This window comes from Sarcophilus harrisii, chromosome 2 (genome assembly GCF_902635505.1).
Source record: "Sarcophilus harrisii chromosome 2, mSarHar1.11, whole genome shotgun sequence".
In the NCBI taxonomy this organism is placed as follows: domain Eukaryota; kingdom Metazoa; phylum Chordata; class Mammalia; order Dasyuromorphia; family Dasyuridae; genus Sarcophilus; species Sarcophilus harrisii.
The window spans coordinates 263,151,071-263,173,839 of record NC_045427.1 but is presented as its reverse complement, the minus strand read 5'-3'; the positions used below and the strand labels follow the sequence as shown (position 1 = coordinate 263,173,839).

Sequence of the window (22,769 nt, the reverse complement as noted above, 5' to 3'; positions counted from 1 at the left end):
CCATAAGACTCATAACTTCCCTGCTGTTTCCCTTGGCAGGAATGGAGCCAGGATGTGGCTGAAATGATGCTGTGGCTGGAGGAGAAGTGGTTGGTTGCTGCGAATGAGTCCTACCGAGAACCGGGTACTGTTCTCCGCAAGCTCAAAAGACACGAGGCAGCTGAGAGTGAGGTCCTGGCTAATCAGAAGAGGGTCCGGCAGCTTCTGCAGGTGGGAAGCACAACTGAGTGAGGTCTTCTTGTGGGGCCAGACCGCTGACCAAAGGTTTTCAAAAGCCCCATTGGAACCTCAGCAAAAACCTCCAAGGCACAGACCCAGTGATCAGCCCACATCTCTCCAGGGGAGCCCCAAGAGCTCTGGCACTGGCAGAATTCCGGCACCCTCTCCCCACTCTTGCCCTGATGTCTTTCTGCCATTAATCTATCCCCTTGCCCCTGGGTGGGACTTACAGTGGTTCATAAAGGTAGCTGTCAACTCCTTTCTAAAAAAATATGAACATTCCTGACTGATGTGTCCCAAATTCCTAATCCTAATCCCACAGGTCCTGAAATGTGCTCTAAATCTAACTAAGGGGCAGTGGATAGATAGAGCACCAGCCCTGAAGTCAGGAGGACCTGAGTCAAATCTGGTCTCAGACACTTAACATGTCCTAGCTGTGTGACCCTGGGCAAGTCACTTAACTCCAACTGCCTCAGCAAAAATAAAATAAAATAAAATCTAACCTAATACTCACCATAACAGTCCTGAAGAAGCTATGTGGCTTAGGTGAAAACATGTGGGAGACCAGTGTTCAAATCTTACCTCTGATACTTAACCAGCCACATGACCTGGGCAGGCAGCTCAGACCCTTATTTCCCTCATCTATAAAATGGGCATAATAACACCCATAGAGTTTAAGAAACTTTTTTTTAATAGCCTTTTATTTACAGGTTATATGTATGGGTAACTTTACAGCATTAACAATTGCCAAACCTCTTGTTCCAATTTTTCCCCTCCTTCCCCCCCACCCCCTCCCCCAGATGGCAGGTAGACCAATACATGTTAAATATGTTAAAATATAAATTAGATACTCTAATAAAATATGAATTTATATTTTATCAGCAAACCTGAATTATTATAGCCCCTGTCCTTGACTTTATCTGGCCTTTTCACTCTCTGCCCCATAGCTTCGGAGAGAAGTTGCCCAGCCCACCAAAGGAGCTCACCTGCAGCAACCCCAGACCTTCTGTCTTCCCCAGTCTTTCCATCCCATAAGTTTCCACCCATTCTTGGGTGTGGCCCCCATCCCATCCTAAGGAGCCCTAAGCCTGGGCTAGGACCCTCTCCCACCTAACTGGGCCTTTTGCCCCTGCTTCAGCTTGGAAACAAGCTTCTAGATACCAAGCATGACGCCCAGGATGACATACAAGCAAAGTTAGGGGGCCTGGACAAAAAGTGGAAAGAGCTGAACGACAAAATGGCAGAACGCGGAGACAAGCTGAGGCAGGCAGGACAGCGGGAGCAGCTCATGGAACTGCTGCAGGTGAGCCCGGGCTGGCTGAGGAGGGAGTCTGGGAAAATCAGAAGGGAGGGAAAGGGAGGAGCCTGCCTGAGGCCCAAAGCCTGCAAAGGATGCAGCCCTACTAGGGTGGATGGATGCTCTGGCAAGGGCGATATTCACTGAGCATCTCCAACCCAGACACTGTGCTTAGCCCTCTGCTGGGAAAGAGCAAATCGGATTCGGTCAGTATCACTCCATCCATCCCCTGCCCTGGTCCCCATGAGGCACCTCTCGCTGCCCCTAGGATGCCAGAGATAAAATGGAGCAGATGGAGCGGGAACTACAGAGCGCAGACACGGGGCAGCACCTGCGCTCCAGCCGAGAGCTGCAAGTGAAACACAAGAAGCTGGAAAATGAGAGCCGGGAGCTGGCGGATAAAATGAGCGCCATCATTACCCGTGCCCAGAGCGTCGCCACCAAGCACTCCGATTCCCAGACCATCCTGGAGGAGACACAGAGATATCTCCAAAGGTGGGCTTCCTGCTGCCCCCCTCCCTTTCACTCCCCAATACCTGTTTTCTACTGCATAGAATCCAAGATTTAGAGGCAGCTGGATGGCCCAGTGGATAGACTCCAGTCTGTCCATCTAAACTTTTTCTCAGACACTTCATGGCTGTGTCTCTTTCAGACTTTATGTCCTCATCTGTAAAATGGGAATAATAATAGTGTCTACCTCCCAAGGTTGTTATGAGGTTCAAGTAAGATATTTGTGAAGTGATTTGTAAACTTTAAAATGTGTCAATGTGAGCTAGAGGTCATTGAATTCAACCCCTTCATTTCATCATTAAGGAAACCTAGGCCAGGAGGTTTTTCTCAAAGCCATGTTATAACTGGTCAATATGAGGTAGAATTTGAACTCAGGATCCTGACACCTGTATTCCTCACACGACACAGGTAAGCAGGACAGCTACTGATTCCCAGGGCCCAGCACCATCTTTGATCTTCCCTCCTTGTCCTGTCCATTCTTGATCTTGCCAAAGGGAAGAAAGGACCATTCATCCCCCTTCTCTTCTCCCCTAACTCAGGTTCCAGGCCCTTCAGGGGCCGCTGGCCACACGCGGGCAGCAGCTGCAGGCCTCCGTTGAGCTTCACCAGTTCTACCACTTCCAAGCACTGGAAATCACCTGGATAAAGGAGCACATGCTCAGTGCCGGCTGCACGACTTACGGCAAGTCCCTGGATGCAGCCCAGAGGCTTCTGTACAAGCACAAGGTGACGTCGACCTCCTCAGTGCCTTGGATCCCAGTCACTCGCTCCCCACACCAAGGCACCCTCTGATTCTCTAAGCCCTCACCTCTGTGGTTGCTGCATCCTATTTTCCAGTCATTTCCACTTCTTCTTGTTCTGATGTTGAGATTTTGGGTGGGAATGGGGATGGTGATTATGATTAATAATCATCTTCAAAAGAATGATAAACAGCCAGCAATTACATCAATCTTTAAGGTCCACAAAGTGCTTTCCACATGTTAATTCATTTGATTGTCTCAGCAACCCTGTCAGTGAGATCGATGCTATTATTATTTCCATTTTACAGATGCGGTAATTAAGGCACAGAAAGTATAAATAATAATGGGCCCAGGGTCCCATAGCTGGTCTGTGTCTGGGGCAGAATCTTTCTGACTATAAGCCCAGCACTATCACCTGCACTACCTGGGTGTACCACCTATCTCACTGACAGGGTTGCTGAGACAATCAAATGAATTAACATGTGGAAAGCACTTTGTGGACCTTAAAGACTGATGTAATTGCTGGTTGTTCATCATTATTATGACGACTGATTAATTATTGATCGTGATCACCATCCTTATCCCTGCTACTGGACATTCTTGAACACAAGGCTCAGCCCCAGAGGGTCCTCATTTTCCCCTTAAACCTAGGAGCTTCAGGCAGAGGTGACTGCTCACCAGATACAAATGCAGAAGGTGCTGGCATCTGGGCAGAGCATGGCAGCCCGTGGGCACCCTTCTGCAGGGGACATCACAGAGCGGTGCCAGGAGCTGGAAAGCTGCTGGCGGGAGCTGAAGGAGGCCTGTGAGGGGCGAGCCGGGCGGCTGCAGCACTCTGTGGCCTTCCATCAGGTAAGGGGCAAGAGGGTGGGAGCGGGGAGCAGGTCAGTCACAAGTCCGGGGCCAGATCCCAAGAGAGGAGACCTCACAGGGTTTGGAAAGGGTGAAGGGACTTGTCGTGGCTTGTCAGACAACCAAGATGTGTCAGAACCCAAGCCCAACACTGGGTCCCCTCTTCTGCATGTCCCTTTAATAATTATTTAACAATAATAATAATAGTGGAGATGCATAAACATGCTTTTTATGTCCTTTCGTTCTTGGGGGAAGTGATGGTAAGTCTATGGGACTGTTAGAGGGTGGGCTTGCCTTTAGTAAGATGTCTATAGCATAGAGTCATTTCTCATTGTGTCTTCAGGACCCCATTTGGGGTTTTCTTGGCAAAGATACTAGAATGGTTTCCAGTTTCCTTCAACAGCTCATTTTACAGATGAGGAAACTGAGGCAAACAGGGAGAATGACTTGCCCAGGGTCATACAGCTAGTCAGTGTCTGAGGTCAGATTTGATCTCTGGACAAGTCTGCTCTATTCTCTGCCCCATTCAACCTCATTTATTGGCTGGCCAGAGCCTGTGGGTAAGGCATTTAATCTCTGTGTCTTAGTCTCTTCATTTGCAAAATTGGAAGGAATTCCCAAAGTTTGAATTCTCTCCAATTAAATTCTGTGACTCCTGAGAAGGTGGGAACAAGAACCAAATTTATAATGGCTCATCCAAGAATGAAAAAATCATGAGCCTCCAGAATGGATGCCTCTTGTGGGGAAGCAGCAGCCCCTTGTTGGTGCTAGACACAGGAGGAAGCGGCAGAGTTGGGACCCAAACCGGACGCTCTGAGAGTGCCCTGGCTGACCACATCTCTCCCTGCAGTACCTGCTGGATGCGTCAGACCTGGAGGGCTGGCTGGGAGAGAAGCGGCCTTTAGTGGGCAGCAGAGACTACGGCAAGGACCAGGTGGCCACCAGCAGCCTCATCAAAAAGCACCAGGTACCCTCCCTCTCACGAAGAACAGGGGCTGCCGGGAGGGGAAGGGAAGGGAAGGGGCATTTTGGGCTCTGACTTTCACAGCCTTTCTCTGGCCCCCACTGGCTGAAGCCTCAGTATGTTGTTATATTGCACCTCTCCCTGGGATTCTCTAGTATCTGGGAGGCCAGCATTCATTAATTGTGTTTCTCCAATTTCAGGGCTCTCAGTCCCCCAGTTCCATTTAACCACTTATAGTCAGATTAGCTTTCACAGAGGGATATTTACTTCCCAGGTAAGAGCACCCAAACACATATACACCTTCAACACCTGGGGGAAATGATTCCCTCTACCTGCTTTGGGTTCTGCTGAGGTGGGGAAGAAGGAGCCCGTCCCTTCTCTGCCCATCCTTCTGCATGATGCCCCTGGATGTGAGCAAATGGTTCCTTCACTCCCAGATGCCACCAGAAAGACAAAGCCACTGTCACCCATTCAGGTAGATTTAAAGGTATGCCATAAGAAATGGTGAGCTCAACGGGCTTAGAAAAACATGAAAGCACTTGCGTGAAATAACAGAGTGAAATGAGCAGACCCCTTCCAATATAACAGCTTCCAGAAATCAAAGACTAACTCTGTAACTTCCTTTGTTTGTTGTTGTTTTTTTTTTTTTTTAGCATATTTCACATTTTATTTGAAGCCTTTTCTACACATTTACAGGTTTTCCCTTTAATACTAATTTACTTTCAAATATTATATAATTTTAATAACCCTTATAAAATTTTAATTTGATAATTGTGCTTTAGCAAAGAATTCAAAATCACTTTATATTCTTCAGAATGCATGTCTAACCTAGGATAACTGCCAGTCCCCTTGTACAGCCCATGGTTTTTCTTTTTCTTTTTTTTATAAAAGTTTGCACTTAGTGATTTCCAACCAATATACTTACCAGCCTCACTCATGCCATGTGCAACCAGACTAGCCGGCTGCTAACATTTCCTCCTTTAATGATTTAAGATATAGTAGGAACCTCATAGATTCACAGTTCCATATAGAATCCTCTCCTATTCTATATATGGAAATATTTGATTTGTTGTTTTCTTAAATTCAGAATTTTTAAATTAAAAAAAATACATTATCCAAGCTCCCCCAAATATTTTAGTGCAATTTTATGCTTACTAGCTTAAAACTGGATAGTCAGGAAGCACCGAATTCAAATTCAGCCTCAAATAATTATTAGCTATGCAACCTTGGGCAAGCCCCCACACCTTAGTTTTTTTATCTGTAAAATGGGGCACATGTAAAAGGTAGCACAGTGGATAGAGTGTCAAGATCTGGAAACCTCATCTTCCCGAGTTCAAATCTGGCCTTAGACATTTACTGTGTTACTCTAAGTAAGCCATTTAACCTTGTTTGCTTCAGTTTCCTCACTGATAAAAGGAACTGGAGAAGGAAATGGAAAACTACTCTGGTATCTTTGCCAAGCAGTAAATAGACCACTGGGCCTGGAACCAAGAAGGTCTGAATTCAAATCCAGCCTCAGACGCTTAATAGCTATGTGACCCTGAAGAACTCACTCTACCCTGTTTGCCTCAGTTGCCTCATCTGTAAAATGAACTGGAGAAGGAAAGGGCAAACCACTCAAATATCTTTGCCAAGAAAATCCCAAAGATGTCAGGAAAAATTAGACATGACTGAAAAGCAACTTAACAACAAACACTAAAAATGGGGATAATAATAAAACATACATCCCAAAATTATTATGAGGAAAAAAAGAATATTTTAAAGTGCTTTAAAAATCTTAAAGCACTATATAAATGCTAAATTATGTTATGTGCTTTATATATTATATATACTTCTAATATATAATTACATATACAAAATCATAATATACAAACACGTGTATGCATATGTATTCTTCATTCACAAAGAATATTCTATAGATCCCTTAGGTTAAAATTAAGACTTTAACGGTTCTCAGCTGTGCAACCTTGGGCAAGTAACTTAAACTCCCTGAAGTTCAGCTTCCTCATAAATAAAATGCAGCAGCTTTAAGGAAGGTCTTTTATAAAACCTTAAAGTTGTTTGTTTTTACAATTCTCTCTTTTATTTTTTTATTTTTATAATAGCTTTTTATTTTTCAAAATACATGCAAAGATAGTTTTCAACATTCATGCTTGCAAAACCTCGTGTTATAAGTGGGAGCTACTCATGATACTGATCTGTAATTTCTCAGCATGGCTGAAAGCTCCTCTGCCGAGAAGAAGTCTGACAGAGCTGTGGTAGGTGAACCTGAGAGGTTTGTCTGAGGTTCATAAATGACTTGCTAATGTCAAACCGCAATGTCGGGGGTTTCTGATTCTAAGCCTGGAATTCCATTCATAATAACACGCTTTTCTTCCGTAGTAATGATGCAAATAACAACAGGGAATGGGAGCCAGGGCTTATTCCTGTGCGGGGCACTGGCCTGAGCCCTTTAAAACGATACCGCACTTGATACTTCCACAGTCCTGGGAGGGAGGTGCTATTATTGTTTCCATTTATTTCACTGTTAGAAAGTATCTCCCTACTTTGTTGCTGAGAAGACCGTGACAGAAAGTGGCGCGGTGGCTTTCCCGGGCTCGTGCAGCTAAGTGAGAGCCTGAGGAGCGGCTGGAGCTCGGGGCCCAGCTGCAGGCCCCGGGCTGCGTTCATGCTCCAGCTCGCAGCCCGGTGTTTTGCCATCACACTGGGGAGGAGAAGTAAAGCTACCGGATCTCTCCCCCTCCCGTGTCCGCAGGCCCTGGAGCAGGAGCTAGCCCTCTACGGGAGCTTTGTGGCCGAGCTCGTCCAGACGGCGCAGGCCCTCGCCGGCCCCCCGGCCCCCGCGGAGGTCCCCGTGCCCCCGGCACGGCTGGAAACGCAGCTCCGGGAGCTGAAGGAACTGGCGGCCACCAGGTGAGAGGCCGGGCACAGGGGCTCTTAGCCTTCCTCCCCTTCTCCCCCAGCCCCCGCAAAGCAGAGCCCGCCTGGGACCGGGCCCCGCGGGCCTCAGTAATAATAATAATAATAATAATAATATAAAGCAGCTAACATAAGCACTTTCCAATTGTTGCGTGATCTTCACAACCATCCCGGAAGACCACAATAACAACAACAACAACAATAAAGCAGTTAACATAAGCATTTTCCAGTTGTTATCTCATGTGATCTTCACAACAACCTCAGAAGACAACCCATTTTACAGACGAAGAAACTCAGTCTAACTGACTTCCCAGGATGGCCCAGCTAGCATCTGAGGCGGCATTTGCACTCAGGCCTTCCCGATGCCGGGCCCAGCACTCTGACCACTGGGCCTCCTAGCCCCGCCATCTTATGGCAGGATTCCCTCCAGACCTGTTGGAAAGGGATAGGTGCCTGAAAGGTTCTGTTCCCACTCTAATAGATGCTGAAGGCAGGAAGTGCCCAAGCAGGGATCCATGATCCCTTCTCTCCTCCCATTCCCGTCCCAGTCATCCTCTTACTCCCCCACCTATAGGGGGAGCCATTGCTGCATGAGGGCTTCAGAGTCGGAAGACTTGGGTTCAAATCTTTCCTCTGCCACGCACAGAGTGTGAGATTTTGGACAAGTCGCTTGACTCAGCTGAATCTCAGTTTTCTCATACATGAAATAAGGAGGTTGGGCTAAATGAAGATGACCTTTGGGGGTCCAGGAGATGGAGTGATGGATTTGACATCAGGAAGACCTGAGTTCAAGACCCATCTTGATCCCTAACTTTGCTGTGTGACCCTGGGTGGGGCTTACCCAGCCTCAGTTTCCTCATCTGTAAAGTGGGGTCAAGAATAGCAACTTCCTCACAGAGTTGTTGTGAGGATCAAATGAGATGATATATGTATACATATATGTATATACTATGAGAGAACAGATTCCATTATATAAATGCAATAGCCCTGGAGCCAAGAGTTCGAATCTGACCACAGATATGACTTATGTGAGTCCCCCCCAAAAAAAAAATTTATTTAAACACCAGCTATTATCATTGTTGCTAAATTTATTACACACAGTTCATCTGCACTCATGCAACACAATGCTCATAGACATACTACACGCTTACACACCCATAAGAACCCCTACTATGTGCCCTCTCCCACCCCGCCAGGAGGCTGTGAATAAGAGGGTGGGGAGGGGGGGTCCAGCCCCCGGCCCTCCCTGGCTAAGACCCTGGGGGGTGGGGTGGGGGGAACCACAGAGGCCGCCGGCTGGAGGAGGAGCTGAGGCTGCATGAGTTCACCCAGGAGGCCCAGGAGCTCCGGGGCTGGCTGGCCAGCCAGAAGCAGGCAGCCCGGCGTGAGGAAGACCCGGGAGAGGACTTCGCACGTGTGCTGGTGAGAGGGAGGGGAGTGCCCGAGGCTGGGCTCCTAAAGGGAAGGGAGCGCCCCGGAGAGCGGAGAGCGGGAGAGCCGGCCGGAGGCTGGCGGTTCCCAGACCCGCTGTGGGGCCAAAGACTAGGGCCGCAGTGCGGGGCAGGGAAGGTCAGCCAGCTCTGGGGAGCCCCCTCCCTTGGCACCGCCAAATTGTTGGGCTCGCCCTTGAGCGAGCTCATACAGGGATCCCGAGGGGTTGTACGGGCTGCGCTGACTCCCCAGTCTGGGACCTGCCGGCCTCTTGGGAGTTCTGTAAGAGACCCCCGCTCGCTGACCCCACGGGCGGAAGGTGAGCCCCTTCTCCCGTCCTCCCCCTCAGCACCTTCGGGCCAAGCACGAGCTGCGTCGGCGCCAGGTGGAGTCAGGTGGGAGGCGGCTGGCAGCCTGTCTGCGGCTGGCGGAGACCCTGCTGGAGAGCGGGCCCCGCGCCCCGAGGGAGATCCGCCAGAGGCAGCAGGAGCTGCAGTGAGTGGCGGGCCCAGAGACCTGCGGGCGCTGGGCCAGGGTGGCGGTCACAGGTGGTGAGAAAATGAGCCCGAGGCCATCATCACCGGCCCCCCTCGGAAGGCTGCGGGCTGCCCCTCGGGCTGTGGAGTCAGACTGGGGGTTAGGGGGGAGAGGCCGCAGGAGTCAGACCCGGGGCCGCAGGAGTCAGCCGCGGACTGGAGGAGGAAAGCTGCTGGTGTTGGGCATTCAGTCCGTCCTGCCCTGTGATCCTCGCACGGAAAAGATCCTGGGGCGGTGGGCCATTTCCTCCTGCAGCTCGTTTCTTTACCCCGGCACACAGGGTTGGGTGACGTGGCCAGGGCCACGCAGCCAGGGCGGTCCGAGGCTCAGCCCTCCATCTGCCCCACCACCGTGCTGCCCTTCTTCTGATAAGATGAGGAAACTTGGGCTAAATGACTGGCCAGGGTTTGGAGCCAGGTGGAGGGGTTGGGGTTGGGGCTCAGACAGCAGGAGGAGAGGCGGCTTTCACCAGCCCGTGTGTCCCCGTGGCAGGAGTGCGTGGGCAGAGCTGTGGAGGCTGACCCAAGCCCGGGCCCAGTCCCTCAGGGACGCCGAGACCGTACTCAAGGTGCACCAGGACCTCACAGACGCCCTGGCGCACATCAAGGTACGGCCGGGGGAGGGGCGTCCTCCTGCCCCACTCCTTGGCCCCTCCCGGACACTAAGGGCTGGCCCCCTGCGGAGTGTCCACGTCAAGCCTTGCCTCATTACCCGTGCATAATCCTGAACAAGTCAGCTAATTTCTCTCTGCTTCATTTTGCTCACCTGCCTCCCTGGGTTGGATCAAATGAGCTAATGCTTGTAAAGCATCTTGCAGACATGAAAGAAGTGTATAAATACTTGTGAGAATTATTTTTTGAATTTATTTAAAACTTAAAAGGAAAAAGACATTGCCATGTGCACAACGGAACATGAGAGGGCTCAAAAATGAAACAATAGCTTATATAATAAATATTACACATGCACAGATTGCTTGCTGTCTTGCAAAGGGAGGAGGAGGAAAAAGAGGGAGAAAAATTTGGAACACAAGGTTTTGCAAAGGTGAATGCTGAAAACATTCTTTGGATTTGAAAAAATACAATACTATTAAAAATAAAAATAAATAATAATATAAATAATAAAAATATTAATAATATAAAAATAAATAAAATTACACATTGTGTTCAGAGCTCTCCATCTTTGCTTCCTTATAGGTTTTCTTTTGTTCTCTGCTGTGAACATTTGCTTTATTCTTTTTTTTATCCTTTCCACTCCCCCACTTCCTCCAAGAAGACTACAATTTGTGTGGATATATTTATATATACATAGATATAGATATCTATAATCACACACATATATATCTTTATATATAGCTATATAATGCTTGTTTCTCTGAAGATAATATCTTCCATAAGTTCAAGTCTTTCCATATTTCTCTGCATCTACCAACTCATCATTACCTACACCATAGCAACATCCCAGCCTCATGATGCTTAAGAAGACAATTCTTTCTTTCTTCCTAGGAGAAAGGCGCCAGCCTTCCTGACGATGTGGCACAGGACAGGCGTGGGACCCAGGCTCAGCTCCGGCGGCACGAGGAGCTGGAACATGAGCTCATGGGCACCGAGCGGCAAGTAAGTCAGCTGCTGTTTCTGTATGGCACCTCCCATATCTGTGCCTAAGGCTGCCCGCTGTGCCTTCAGATCCCCTAGATGCTCTCAGAACCAAGAGAGGCAGCATGATGCAGGAGATCAAGTGCAGACCCAGGGCTCTAAAACCCTGTGTTCAAATCCCACCTCTCACACTCCCTAGAACAAGTCACTTCTCTAAATTCTTTGCCTGCCAGAATGAGATGGTTATACTAGATTATCTTCCAAGGTGGCTCCCAATGCTAACTAGATCTGGGATTCTGGGGGATTCGCCAGACTAGCTCTGATAGGTGTGAATGTGGGCCTGGGGTGAGGAGGGTGTGTGTACTTGAGCTGTGTTTATAACAAAGCAGGTTGAGTCAGCAATCATTTATTAAACATTTACTGTGTGCCGGGCACTGTGTTTTATACTGGGAATACAAATACAATCACAAAGACAGATTTTCTTTCTGAAGTTGCCTAGAAAGCCGGACAGGTGAAAGGAGAGGTGGGGTGGAAAAGTGAGAGAGGAGGAAATAAAAGAGATGAAAGTATCTGGCAAGGGGTCATGGTAGAGAAAGTCACCAATATAACCTGTAGAGACATGAAAACATGGCAGTGTTTTCCTGAAAATGGAAGTTCTGGGAGAAACAGCCAGGGGCTCTGAAGGTGCTCCAGAAGCTGAAGGTAGTTCCAAAGTGAGTAATCCAGGACCCAGGGTGAAGAGATTTCTGGGGCAATGGAGAAAGAAGTCGTGGAGACCCAGGATGATGTTCTGGAGAGGAGGGTGAGAGCTCTCTGTCTATTGTTCCCATGTACCCCCTAAGAACAGCAATGGCTTCTTTCTTCCATTGGATAAGGCAAGGCTGATGCTTCTTTTTCCTTTCAGGGAAGTTTTTTTTTTTTTTTCCTTTTTCCAAAATTGGTGTCCTGCAGTAAGTGAGAGAGGAGGGGTGTCTTCCATGTGCTTGCTGAGCCCACAGTTTCCAGCCTCCTGACCCCTTCCCTTCCTCAGCTGCAGGAGCTACTGGATACAGCTGATGAGATGCAGAAGCTTTGCTCAGGAGCTCAGGTGGAGGCCCTGCAGAGCCAGCAAGAGGCCGTGGTCCAGAGCTGGGAGTCACTGAGGCAGCAGGTGGAGAGGCGCCGGGGAGAGCTGGAGCATGCCTGCTTGCTCACAGGCTTCCATACTGCGGTGAGAATTCCCCAGAGCACCTTGGAAGAAAAGACCTTGGAATCTGGAGGGGCAGGGTATAGAATGTGGACCCTTTGAACTATTTAAAAAAAAAAAACAACTTTGCATCTCAGCACCTAGAGCCTTACATAATTTTGGATTGGACTTGGAGGGTTAGAATATAGATTGTAAGCTCCTTGAGGGCAGGGACTATTTTGTATTTTAACTTTGCAGTTCCAGCACCTAGATACTTGTTTTGGACCAAACTTCTGATTTAAATGATACAGGAACTCCAGGTAAAGACTCCCACTACCAGGGCTGCTCCACACCTTAGCATTTTAGAGATTCCAGGGGCACTGAGAACTAAGTAACTTTCCCAGACTCACACAGTCAGTATTTGTCAAAGGCAGGACTTAAATCCTGACCCTGAGGCTGACTCTCTGTCCATGACCCCATACTACCTCTCAAAAAGACTCAAGGATATTGTGTACAGAGCACAAAAGGGAATGTAGATGTGAGGGGCTAGTCTCAGTGTATTTGTGGGCAGCTAAACAGGTAAGTACAACTTGGGAAACGAGATCTGTGAGAAGGTTAGCAAAGAGATGCTCATCCAGGGGGTCAGCTGGTGTAAGAGCTAGTAAGAACAAGGGACCCAAAAGTGGTGGAAAAATTAGTCCTCTTATGTCCTACAGATGTGACCCAATCATTTACGCACTTAATATGCTTAGCACTAGGCTGGATACAATGACAGATACAGAAGTGTAAGACTTGGTCCCTGTCCTACTTGAGGAAATAGGAATAACATACTTGAAACAATAACTGATATTGTCAGACAATATGTTCTTAGTTGGGGGGGGTGGGATAGATTATGAGAACTATAGAGTTCAGAGAAGAGAAAACAGAGAGGGCTTCTTTGAATGGTCAGGGAACCAGGAAGGAAAAGTAAGATTCAGGCAGGTAGAAAAGAAAGGAGAGGGTTCTAGCAGGAGGAAGCAAGCACAGGAAAAGATGAAAAGGTAAGAATAAAACCTCTGGTTTGGGGGACAATGATAAAAGTGAGCTGGCTAGAGGACAGCGAAAGTTTAATTCTGGAAAGTGGCAGATAAGGCTGACTCCAGACAGGAAGGCCAGGTTCTAGAGAGCCCCTTCAGCCTCACACTGCAGGCTCTGAGCTGCCCACATCTGAAGAACCAGGGGGTATCTGAAAGGAGTGATGTATACTACAATGGAAAGAATGCTGTTCTTGAAATTATGGGACCTGAGTTCAAACACAGACTGTTCTCTGATTATCTGTGTGATGTTGGGCAAATAACTCACCCTCTCTCAGCCTCATTTTCCATCTGGAAGATGAGGTGGTTGGATGAAATTATTTCTGAGGTCTGTGATTGACTTAAGGGAACCTCCAAACTAGCTCTGATATTTGTACATAACGTGTAATTTGGTAGGTCTATTTTTGTGAGAATTGCTTCTCTGCATTCCTGCTTATCAGGCGCCTGACTCCCTCTGTTCTCTCTGGGGATGGGGGGCAGGTCCAGGAGTATTCAATGTGGGCGACCGGAATTCAGAGGGAGCTGCAGGCGAAGGAAACATCTCGAGATGCCAGCAGCAGCCACTTGCAGCTCAGCGTGCATCAGGACATCCGGGCCAAGCTAGTGGCCCAGGAGGAGGCGTACCAGCAGGCAGTTCAGCTGGGGCAGGGGCTGCTTCTTGAGGAGGGAGCACCTATTGAAGAGGTAGCACTTTGCTCCAGGGTGTCCCCAACGTCTCCACATGAAGGTGTTTTCTTCCCTGCCTCATCCACCCCTTTTTTTGCTTTCTTCAACCCCTCCCTTACTCTGGTGACATTCTGGTTGATACCTGTGAACACAGAAGGGGCTTGCCCCGACACATACAAGGATGTAGGAACATGACTCTACAGCTGAATAGGGCCAGCCAGTCCATATCTCCCCAGATTTTATAGATGAGGAAACTAGGATCCAGGAATCCCAATTAACTTGTCCAAGGTGATAGGGTAGTTGATAAGAGATGTGGCATTTGAACCCCTGATTCCAGAGTCTGCAGTATTTCATTTTACTATTACTGCAAGAAGGAGAAGGGATGGGACAAAAGAGAAATGAAGGTTGGGATAGGGATTATGTACTGGGTTACAAGAATCCTCAAACATCAGAATTGGAAAAAGACCTTAGGGACTTCTTATCCTGAGATGCATTGAATGCACGCGTGTGTGCGCAAACCGCTCCTTCTACATTGCAGTGGGTTAAGGACTTGGAGGGTTTAGAAGCATGGAAAATCCCCATAAAATGTTTTGGCCCTTCCTTTGTACCAGAAAAGAGGTCTGGTTTTTTTCTTATTCTTTTATGAGGTTTTTACTGTACCTTATTGTGAAATTTAGGTTAAGTATTTGGTCATAACTCAGTGGATTTTTGCTAGCCTTTGCATGTCAGATGAACTTCTGCAAATCTCCCCCAAAATTCCATTTAACTTTTTTTGCCAACCTGTGATATGTCAAAGCCCAAGATGGGAAAAGATGGGGGGGGAGCATGTATGTATTCAATATACACATCAAGAGCTACACCCATGTGTGTATATATAGCATACATGCATGAATTTAATACATACAGGTGTTGCATATAGAATGTACACACATGTTATTTTTATATTATGTATGTGTATATTAACACATGTGTGTGTGCATGTATATTCTGGTATTTGTGTTTCTATATAATTGGTTTCTTTTGTAATGTTAAATATTTTATTTTATGCATTTAAAAATTTTATTTTGAGAAAGAATCCATAGATTTTGCCAACCTACCAAAGAAGTCCATGATACAGAAAAGATTAATTACTTCTGTGTTAGAGATCTTCTGACCTAGTCCCATTCTTCTGGAGATGAGGAAACCACTACCCTGAGAAATCAAGTAACTTGTCTAAGATCATGTCATTTATAACTGGACAAGTACTTGAACCCTGATGACCTACTTCCTAGTCCGAGTCTCTTTGCATTATACCAATGATTATAAGTCTTCACTAGTGATTCTGCCCTTTCCTCCAACACTACCTTTCTCAGACCACCCCACGACCATTCCGACTCCTGCTGTCTATGTGCTCCAGATCCAGGAAAAGCTGGGAGCCCTACAGGAAGTGAGGCAGAAGGTGTTCCAGGCTTGGGAAGAAAAACAGGAGCAGCTGATGACCAAGCACCTTGGACAGCTCTTCAGCAGAGACTGTGATCACTTCCATAAGATCCTCACTGCCCAGGAGGTAGTGCCCCCTCCCCCATCTTTGTTTCCCTATGTTCTCCATTATTTTTTCCCCATTAATTTCCCCTCCCTCCTTTCCTCACATACTTGCACATGTACACACATACTCATTTCTATGCTTTCTATTTTTTCCCACCTGAACCCCTGCTATAGAAGCAGGGAGTATACAGACTTGATCCACTTCAGCAAATAAGCTGATGAAAAATGTCATAGTCCCAGCCTTCCAGGATCTTACATGAGATATATACATAAATAGTGTGGAAAGGGATAGATTGTAATGAACAAAATGTTATAGGAAAAGTGAGAAGAAAAACATACCCTTCAATGTGGCTACAAGCCAGGGCGGACACTCTCCCGTTCCTTCACCAGCAGAAGCTTGGACTGAGTCATGAGACCATAGACTTAATCCTGTAGTAGATCTCAGAGGTCAGCTAGTCCAATCCCTTCTTTTTGCAGATATGGAAAGTAAGGCCCTGGGAAGTTAAGCAACAACATCCCCCTCCCCAACCCATCTGCTTTATGTTCCCACCAAATTGGCTCATCATTCTTCTCTTTGGTACAGGTCTATCTAAAGACCAGTACCTTGGACAACTCAGTGGAGGGACTGGAGAGATTGATCCGGAAACATGAAGCTTTCCAAAAGGTTCTGGCAGGCCAAGATGAGAAGGTGATGGACTCAGAGGGAAGCTGGGATGTTCTGGTCAGTCTCTGTCTGAATTCTGGCATGGAGGAGCACAGAGAAGTCTTAAAATGGGAGGAATGAGTCAAAATATTATGAGTTGTATGTGGGAAGTAGATAGGATAGATGAGGGACCGACATAAAGTCAAATGCAGAGAAGCCAAATATGGACCTAATTTGGCTTCTCCCAACACCCTAGAGATCAACTTGAGATCACAAGATCCTAATTTTATATCGTTCAGGTAACTTTCAGGCTATTTAATCCATTCTTATTTATTAGATAAGAAAGCTGAGACTCAGATAGGTCAAAAACCCAGCCAAACATCACACAGCTGGAAGTACCTGAAGCAAGGGCATCAAAAATACAAGTACAACCCTTTGTCCACTGTGCCATGCTGTCTCCTACTATCCCTGGAGAGATTGCTTAGTCTAGCTTGGACAATGTGGTATATTTGGGGGGAAAATACTGGGTTCAGAGATAGGAAAAATTAATTTTTAAATACTGGTTTTGACAAATACTAGCTGTGACCCTGGAAAAGTGGTTTTTATCTCTCTTGGTCTCAGTTTCTTCATCTGTAAAATGGGGGTGATAATGCTGTTTCCTACTATCCCTGGAGAGATTGCTTAGTCTAGCTTGGACAATGTGGTATATTTGGGGAGAAAATACTGGGTTCAGAGATAGGAAAAATTAATTTTTAAATACTGGTTTTGACAAATACTAGCTGTGACCCTGGAAAAGTGGTTTTTATCTCTCTTGGTCTCAGTTTCTTCATCTGTAAAATGGGGGTGATAATGCTGCACTCCTTCCTTCACAGGGATTTTGTAAAGAAAACATGTTGTGCCTTCTTTGAGTGTTATAGAAATATGAGTGTTTGTCGTTGTAGATAGAACACTGGACTTAGAGTCGCAAAGACCTGAGTTCAGATTCTGCCTTAGACGCTTCCTAATTGGGTGATGTTTGACAAAGCTCTTGAATGCTCTGCTGTATGACCCTGGTCAAGTCACTTTTCTGTTTCAGTTTCTTTATAAAATGAGGATGATAATGATAACACCTACTTCAAAGAGTTGTTTATTAAATGAGATAATATGCATAAAGAACCTTGTAAAGCTTAAAATGCTATACAAATGTTAATTGTTGTTATTATTATTGTTGCCATCATCATTCTTGATCTACTCTAGAAGGATGAAAGGCTCTGCTCTGCATCCCCCAGCCTTGCAGAGATAAGGGGTAGAGTTCTGATGTAGGGTAATTGGTCTATTTCTTGGCCCCTATAAACTTGCCCTAGGGAGGTGGTCTGCAAAAATAGGCATGTGCAGCAAGATTGAGCCTAGAAGGGTGATAGAGACAGCAAACACCTCCTCCTCTCCCACAGGAAGCAGCCCTGCAGGAGCAAGCAAAGCATCTCAAGGGAGCTGAGGTACATGACTTACTGAATTTGGTGTGGGAGCGACGAAGACGAGTAAAGGAGCAGGCCCATAGCCATGGGGAAGCCCTGCGTACCACTCTGCTGCTGGCGAGATTCACCAGGGATGTGGCTGAGGTCAGAACCAGGGCTGGAATGGACAGGACAGTTGAACAGAACAAAGCAGACCCCATAATCTGGGGACTTTGAACATCTAAAAAGAGCCTCCAGCCACCTTCAGAACCCCCAAGACCTCCTAATTCCAGCAATCTTCAGAGTTTCCTTAGGGACCCTTTGGTCCCTTCTCTCAATGATAGCAGACATTCCCTGAGTCTTTCAGGAACTTCTGCCTAGTTTGCCAGTAATACTGGCTTAACATAGCAGGGGAACTGCCCTATCCAGAAACTTCACACGTATCAACCTAGGCCCGAATCATAATTCTAATCCATCACCCAACAAACTCTTATTGTTTACTATGTTCTAGGCAGTGGGCTAAGAGCTGGGGATACAGAGGCAAAAACATATGGTCCCTGCCCTCAAAGAGCTCATATTCTAATGAGAGACAACTTGGAAATAACTATATACATGAAGAGAGAGAGAGAGGCAGAGATGGGGGAGGAAGGAAATGAGGAATACAGACAGACAGACAGCAAAAAAGGGGGAGGGACACAGAGAGTCAGAGACAGAGAAACAGAAAGATAGAGACGGAGGGAGAGAGAGGAAGGGAGAAAGAGAGACAGAGGTGGGGGGAGGAAATGAGGGACACAGACAGACAGCAAAAAAGGGGGAGGGACACAGAGGCAGAGACAGAGAAACAGAAAGACAGAGGGGGGGGAGGGGGAGGAGAGGAAGGGAGAAAGAGAGAGAGAGGGAGGGGGAGGGAAGAAGGAGGGACAGGGAAAGAGAGAGGAAGGGGGAGAAGAGAGAAAAGGGGATTGGGGGGAAGAAAGAGAATACAGAAGATACTTGAGGGAAGAAGGCACTAAGAGGAAGGAAAGAGGAGGGGGAGGAGTTAGGAAAGCCTCCTAATTTCAGCTACCAATACATTTGATCTGCATCCAGAGCATGGTATGAATAGGGTCTGTATAGGACTAGGTAATGGTAGGGCACCAGGGTGACGTGCAGAGCTGGAAGGGTGGAAGGGTGCAGCTAGGCTCTAGGCTCAGGGTTACCTGAGTTATAACTCACCCTCCTCCTGCCCCGCCACTGGTGGGTCCAGGCAGAAGACTGGATCCAGGAGAGGATTCAGCAGTTGGAAGAACCAAGCCCATGGGGTTCCAGTGCCCTGAAGGACAAGCTGAAGTGCTTACAGAAACACCAGGTTTTTGAGGCTGAGGTCCGGGCCCACGAGGAGGTTATAAACCGTGTCACTGAGGTAACAGTAAATACGCTCAAAGAATTCACATTTAAGCAGCTCTTATTATCAAGTCATTTCAATGGTGTCTGACTGACAGATATTGCAGAAGTTTGCTATTTCCCTCTCCAGCTCATTTTACAGATGAGTAAACTGAGGCAAACAGGGTCCATGGCTTGCCCAGCTAGTAAGTGGGTGGGGCTGAATTTGAGCCCAGGAAGATGAGACCTCCTGAGTCTAAGCCGGCGGGGCCTCTGTTGAGCCACTCGGCTGACTAAGCAGCGCCATGCCGTTAAATGCTTAGCAGCCTACTCTGTAAGGAAGAATGTGCCCACGGCGGATTTTAGGTTTATTCGGCATTACTGACATTTTTCCATCATTTTCTAAAGTCTAGACAACAAAACAAAACAAAGCTCAAGGCCCGATTTGTAACGTGTGCTGATTTCTGGAGTGTGAATGCTCACACTGCAGATTTAACAATCGGCCCTTGTGGCCTGTGTGATCCGGCTCCAGCGCGTCCCTACCTTTGGGAGAACTTCCTTTGCAGGAAAATTCTAGGCCCCCAAAGAGATGGCCTCAGATCCTGGGGCAAGGGCTGGGAGTTCTTAAGCTAAGTCAGGCCTGATGAGTGCCCACGGAAAAGTGGGAAGGGAAGCCCGGGCTCCCCCAGCAGGGTGGGGAATGGGAGGGGATGGTCAGTGTCCAGCTGGGAAGAGGGGAAATGGCCCTGTCAGGGAGGCTGGGACAGGCTCTGGGACAGGGGAAGGGGAGCTGGTCCTGCGTCAGCCACAAGGGCCTTTCTTGCAGGAGGGAGAAGCTCTCCTGGCCCAGAGCCATCCTCACGCGAAAGAAATCCTGGGAAAACAGCAGAGGCTTCAGGAGCACTGGCACAAGCTGAGACAGGCCATGGCTGCCAGGGGCAGGGGCCTGCAGGACGAGCGGGGCTTCTTAGAGTTTCTGCAGCAGGTGGACCAAGTGGAAGCCTGGATCAGGGAGAAGGTGGGGATGATCACATGTGTGCTTGTGGATGGACCTATGTGTGTATACACATACACATACATAAATATATCTTGATGTATCTGTAGATATATATGCATATGCAGGAATAGTCTATATATATACACAAATATATATTTACATATCTCTATATATTTACATTTCTAAGAATATTCTATATTATATCATTATTACTACCTTATAAATTTTCTATATCTACATATATTTCTATATACATACAGACATATAAAAATATACCCTATATTTGTATATTATATGTGATATCAATAGTATAACATATTTATACACATATCCCCATATATATCTATATAAAATACACATTATCATTCTATATTTACATATCTATAAAAATATACATGTAATATATATAGTATTATATATGAGCATTATGTTATATATTTACGTACATAAATATATCTATATGTGCATACATAAATATATTTTGTATACAACGTATCCATATAGAGATATGTATCTCTATACAAATATACATAATTTGATCTAGATCTGTGAGTGTATCATTGTAGGGAACTCCCATTGTGGAAATCCCCTGTGCCATAGTAGAGCATCAACCTCTTGGGCAACGTGTAGTATGAATGAATGGGAAAGCCTTTATGTGCCAAGAATAGAACCCTCGCTTTTCTCCCAGGAAGTGATGGTGAGTGTTGGAGACTTGGGACGAGATTATGAACACTGTCTACAACTCAGCAGACGGCTAAGGGAATTCCGAGGCACTGCCTTAGGGGTAAGAGGCATAAGAGTTGTAAGGGATGCTGAGCAGGGAGTGTGAAGTGTTTGTAAATGCCTGGGTATGGCAGCTTCTGTACTTCCCCACTTTCCAACACAGCTGCCCCGAGGGGAAATTGGGAAGCTAACCAAAATCATCTGAGTTCTCTGGAGCTTTTTCTTTTAGGGTCCTTCCCTCCACTCCCCCCCACCCCAGTACTTCTCTTATTCCTTTCCCTGCATCCTCCCACCCCTCTCCCCAGTGTTCTCTAGCTGCAAGAAAATTAATCTAATTAGATTAATATATGCCTTTATTAAGGTATTTCCAGTCAAATAGTAGTAACTTATTACTTAACCCATTCTGGGATATTTGCATTCTAAAAGATTTAAGAGAGGGATAGTCCATGCAAATTAATGAATTTCCAATGGTAAAATTGGAGCTAGGTAGGAAGGATAGTTTTGGACATGGAAGCTTCATATAAGCATACCAAATAAATAAGTGGAATAAAATTCAAATAGAAATGGAGCCGCTTCAAATCCAGCCTCAGACACTAGGTGTGTGACCCTGGGCATGTCACTTAATTCCAATTGTCTCCAAAATAACAATAATGATGATGATGATGATGAAAATGGGGCTACTAAATCTTATCTACATTGGCACCAATTGACTTAGAAAACCACATATTGACATTATCTAGATTCTTTATTTTTATTTTGTGAAATATTTCCCAATTATATTTTAATTTGATTCTGAGTCAACACTTCTGATATAGAGGATTACTTACTTGCACCAACATTAATCCCAAACATGGAAACTGGTCAGATTTCAGGAAGGGAAAAAACATGGACTTGAGAATCAGAGCTCCTGGGTTTATATCCCACCTCTGCACTACCCATGTGTCTTTGAACAAATTACTTAATCAATCTGTACTTCACCTTTTCATTTGTAAAATGAAAGGGTGAGATTAAGTGGTCTCTGAGGTTTCTTCCAGCTCCAGCTCTATGGTTTTCTGATCTTGTGATCAAAAGAAATCCCTGGGGTTCAACAGCCTGAGCAAACTCTGAAAGCCTTTTTTCCTCCCATGCTGTTTCTTGCCTTTTACTTATTCATCTAGAGAAACTCCATCTCCACTTTATACATTTCAATTAGTCACGAAACTGAGCTTTCATAGATCCCCATAGTTATCTTACCTCCCCCTCACTGTCTTTAAAAAGACCTTTTTTTATTCCAAACTCTTTTGGGAACAGGTTTTGCTAATTTATGTGCTTGCAAGTAGAATGTGAGCTTTCCAGTGGTAGGAGCAAATGTGGTCCTGAGGTTCTGAAATTAGAGGTCCTCAGTTCAAAATCCAGCTCTGCTGCTTCAAGCAAGCAAGCAAGCATTTATTAGGCACCCCCATGTGTACGACATGGTGCTAGATACTAAGGATGTATACAAAAACAAAAACAAAACAGAGTCTGCTCTCAAGGACTGTTAGAATGGACAGTAACTCTGAAGGTGGGGAGGAGGGGGCATCAGCTGCTGGGGGTCTGTGAGGATGGCAATGGAGCCGAGTTTTGAAGGAAACGAGATTCTGAGACATGGAAGTGAGAAGGGGATGTATTCCAAGCACAGGGGATAGTGAACAAAGGCACTGTGACAACAGTGATGGCAGGTGTCGTGTCCAGGAAATGAAAGAAGATGAGACAAATGAAAAAGCTGAGAGACAGATTTTAGGGCTAATTTATATCATTTTATTAATTAGGCTAACAAATAACCAAGACATTAATGGTCGGTGGTCTCAAAGTCGCCAGTGATAAAGACAGTGGAGATTATGGAATGCTTAAATACTTTTGGGAAAGTGGATGCCTCTAATTGGGGGAGATCAACCCCACTGGTGAACAATCAGTGAGGGTTAGGGTTGTTGTAGTTGTTGCTGTTTCATTCTCAAGGAGGACCATGACATCAGAAAGGTGATCTCATAATATACAAGTGAACTAGATTGAAGTGAGGGAGGGCTGTGCGAGGTTCTCCCCCAGAGCCATCTGGTCTAGTGGCCAGACATAGATTAGGATGACTGGAGATGGCTCTGGATGCAAT

The 22,769-nt window shown here is 46.3% G+C and overlaps 1 protein-coding gene across 1 annotated transcript in view; it reads left to right on the top strand.

Annotated features, from left to right (window-relative positions):
- The window catches only part of SPTBN5 (spectrin beta, non-erythrocytic 5), a 92,482-nt gene that overhangs the window by 29,589 nt on the left and 40,124 nt on the right, over positions 1-22,769 (top strand). Inside the window, exons 23-41 of the mRNA XM_031949283.1 lie at positions 40-210; positions 1,358-1,522; positions 1,785-2,011; positions 2,566-2,752; positions 3,418-3,618; positions 4,469-4,585; positions 7,338-7,495; positions 8,788-8,923; positions 9,282-9,427; positions 9,962-10,076; positions 10,972-11,082; positions 12,092-12,271; positions 13,780-13,983; positions 15,362-15,511; positions 16,073-16,177; positions 17,563-17,730; positions 18,812-18,967; positions 19,754-19,945; positions 20,613-20,708. Of these exons, the coding sequence (XP_031805143.1) occupies positions 40-210; positions 1,358-1,522; positions 1,785-2,011; positions 2,566-2,752; positions 3,418-3,618; positions 4,469-4,585; positions 7,338-7,495; positions 8,788-8,923; positions 9,282-9,427; positions 9,962-10,076; positions 10,972-11,082; positions 12,092-12,271; positions 13,780-13,983; positions 15,362-15,511; positions 16,073-16,177; positions 17,563-17,730; positions 18,812-18,967; positions 19,754-19,945; positions 20,613-20,708 (2,985 nt within the window). The remainder of the gene's footprint in view (positions 1-39; positions 211-1,357; positions 1,523-1,784; positions 2,012-2,565; positions 2,753-3,417; positions 3,619-4,468; positions 4,586-7,337; positions 7,496-8,787; positions 8,924-9,281; positions 9,428-9,961; positions 10,077-10,971; positions 11,083-12,091; positions 12,272-13,779; positions 13,984-15,361; positions 15,512-16,072; positions 16,178-17,562; positions 17,731-18,811; positions 18,968-19,753; positions 19,946-20,612; positions 20,709-22,769) is intronic.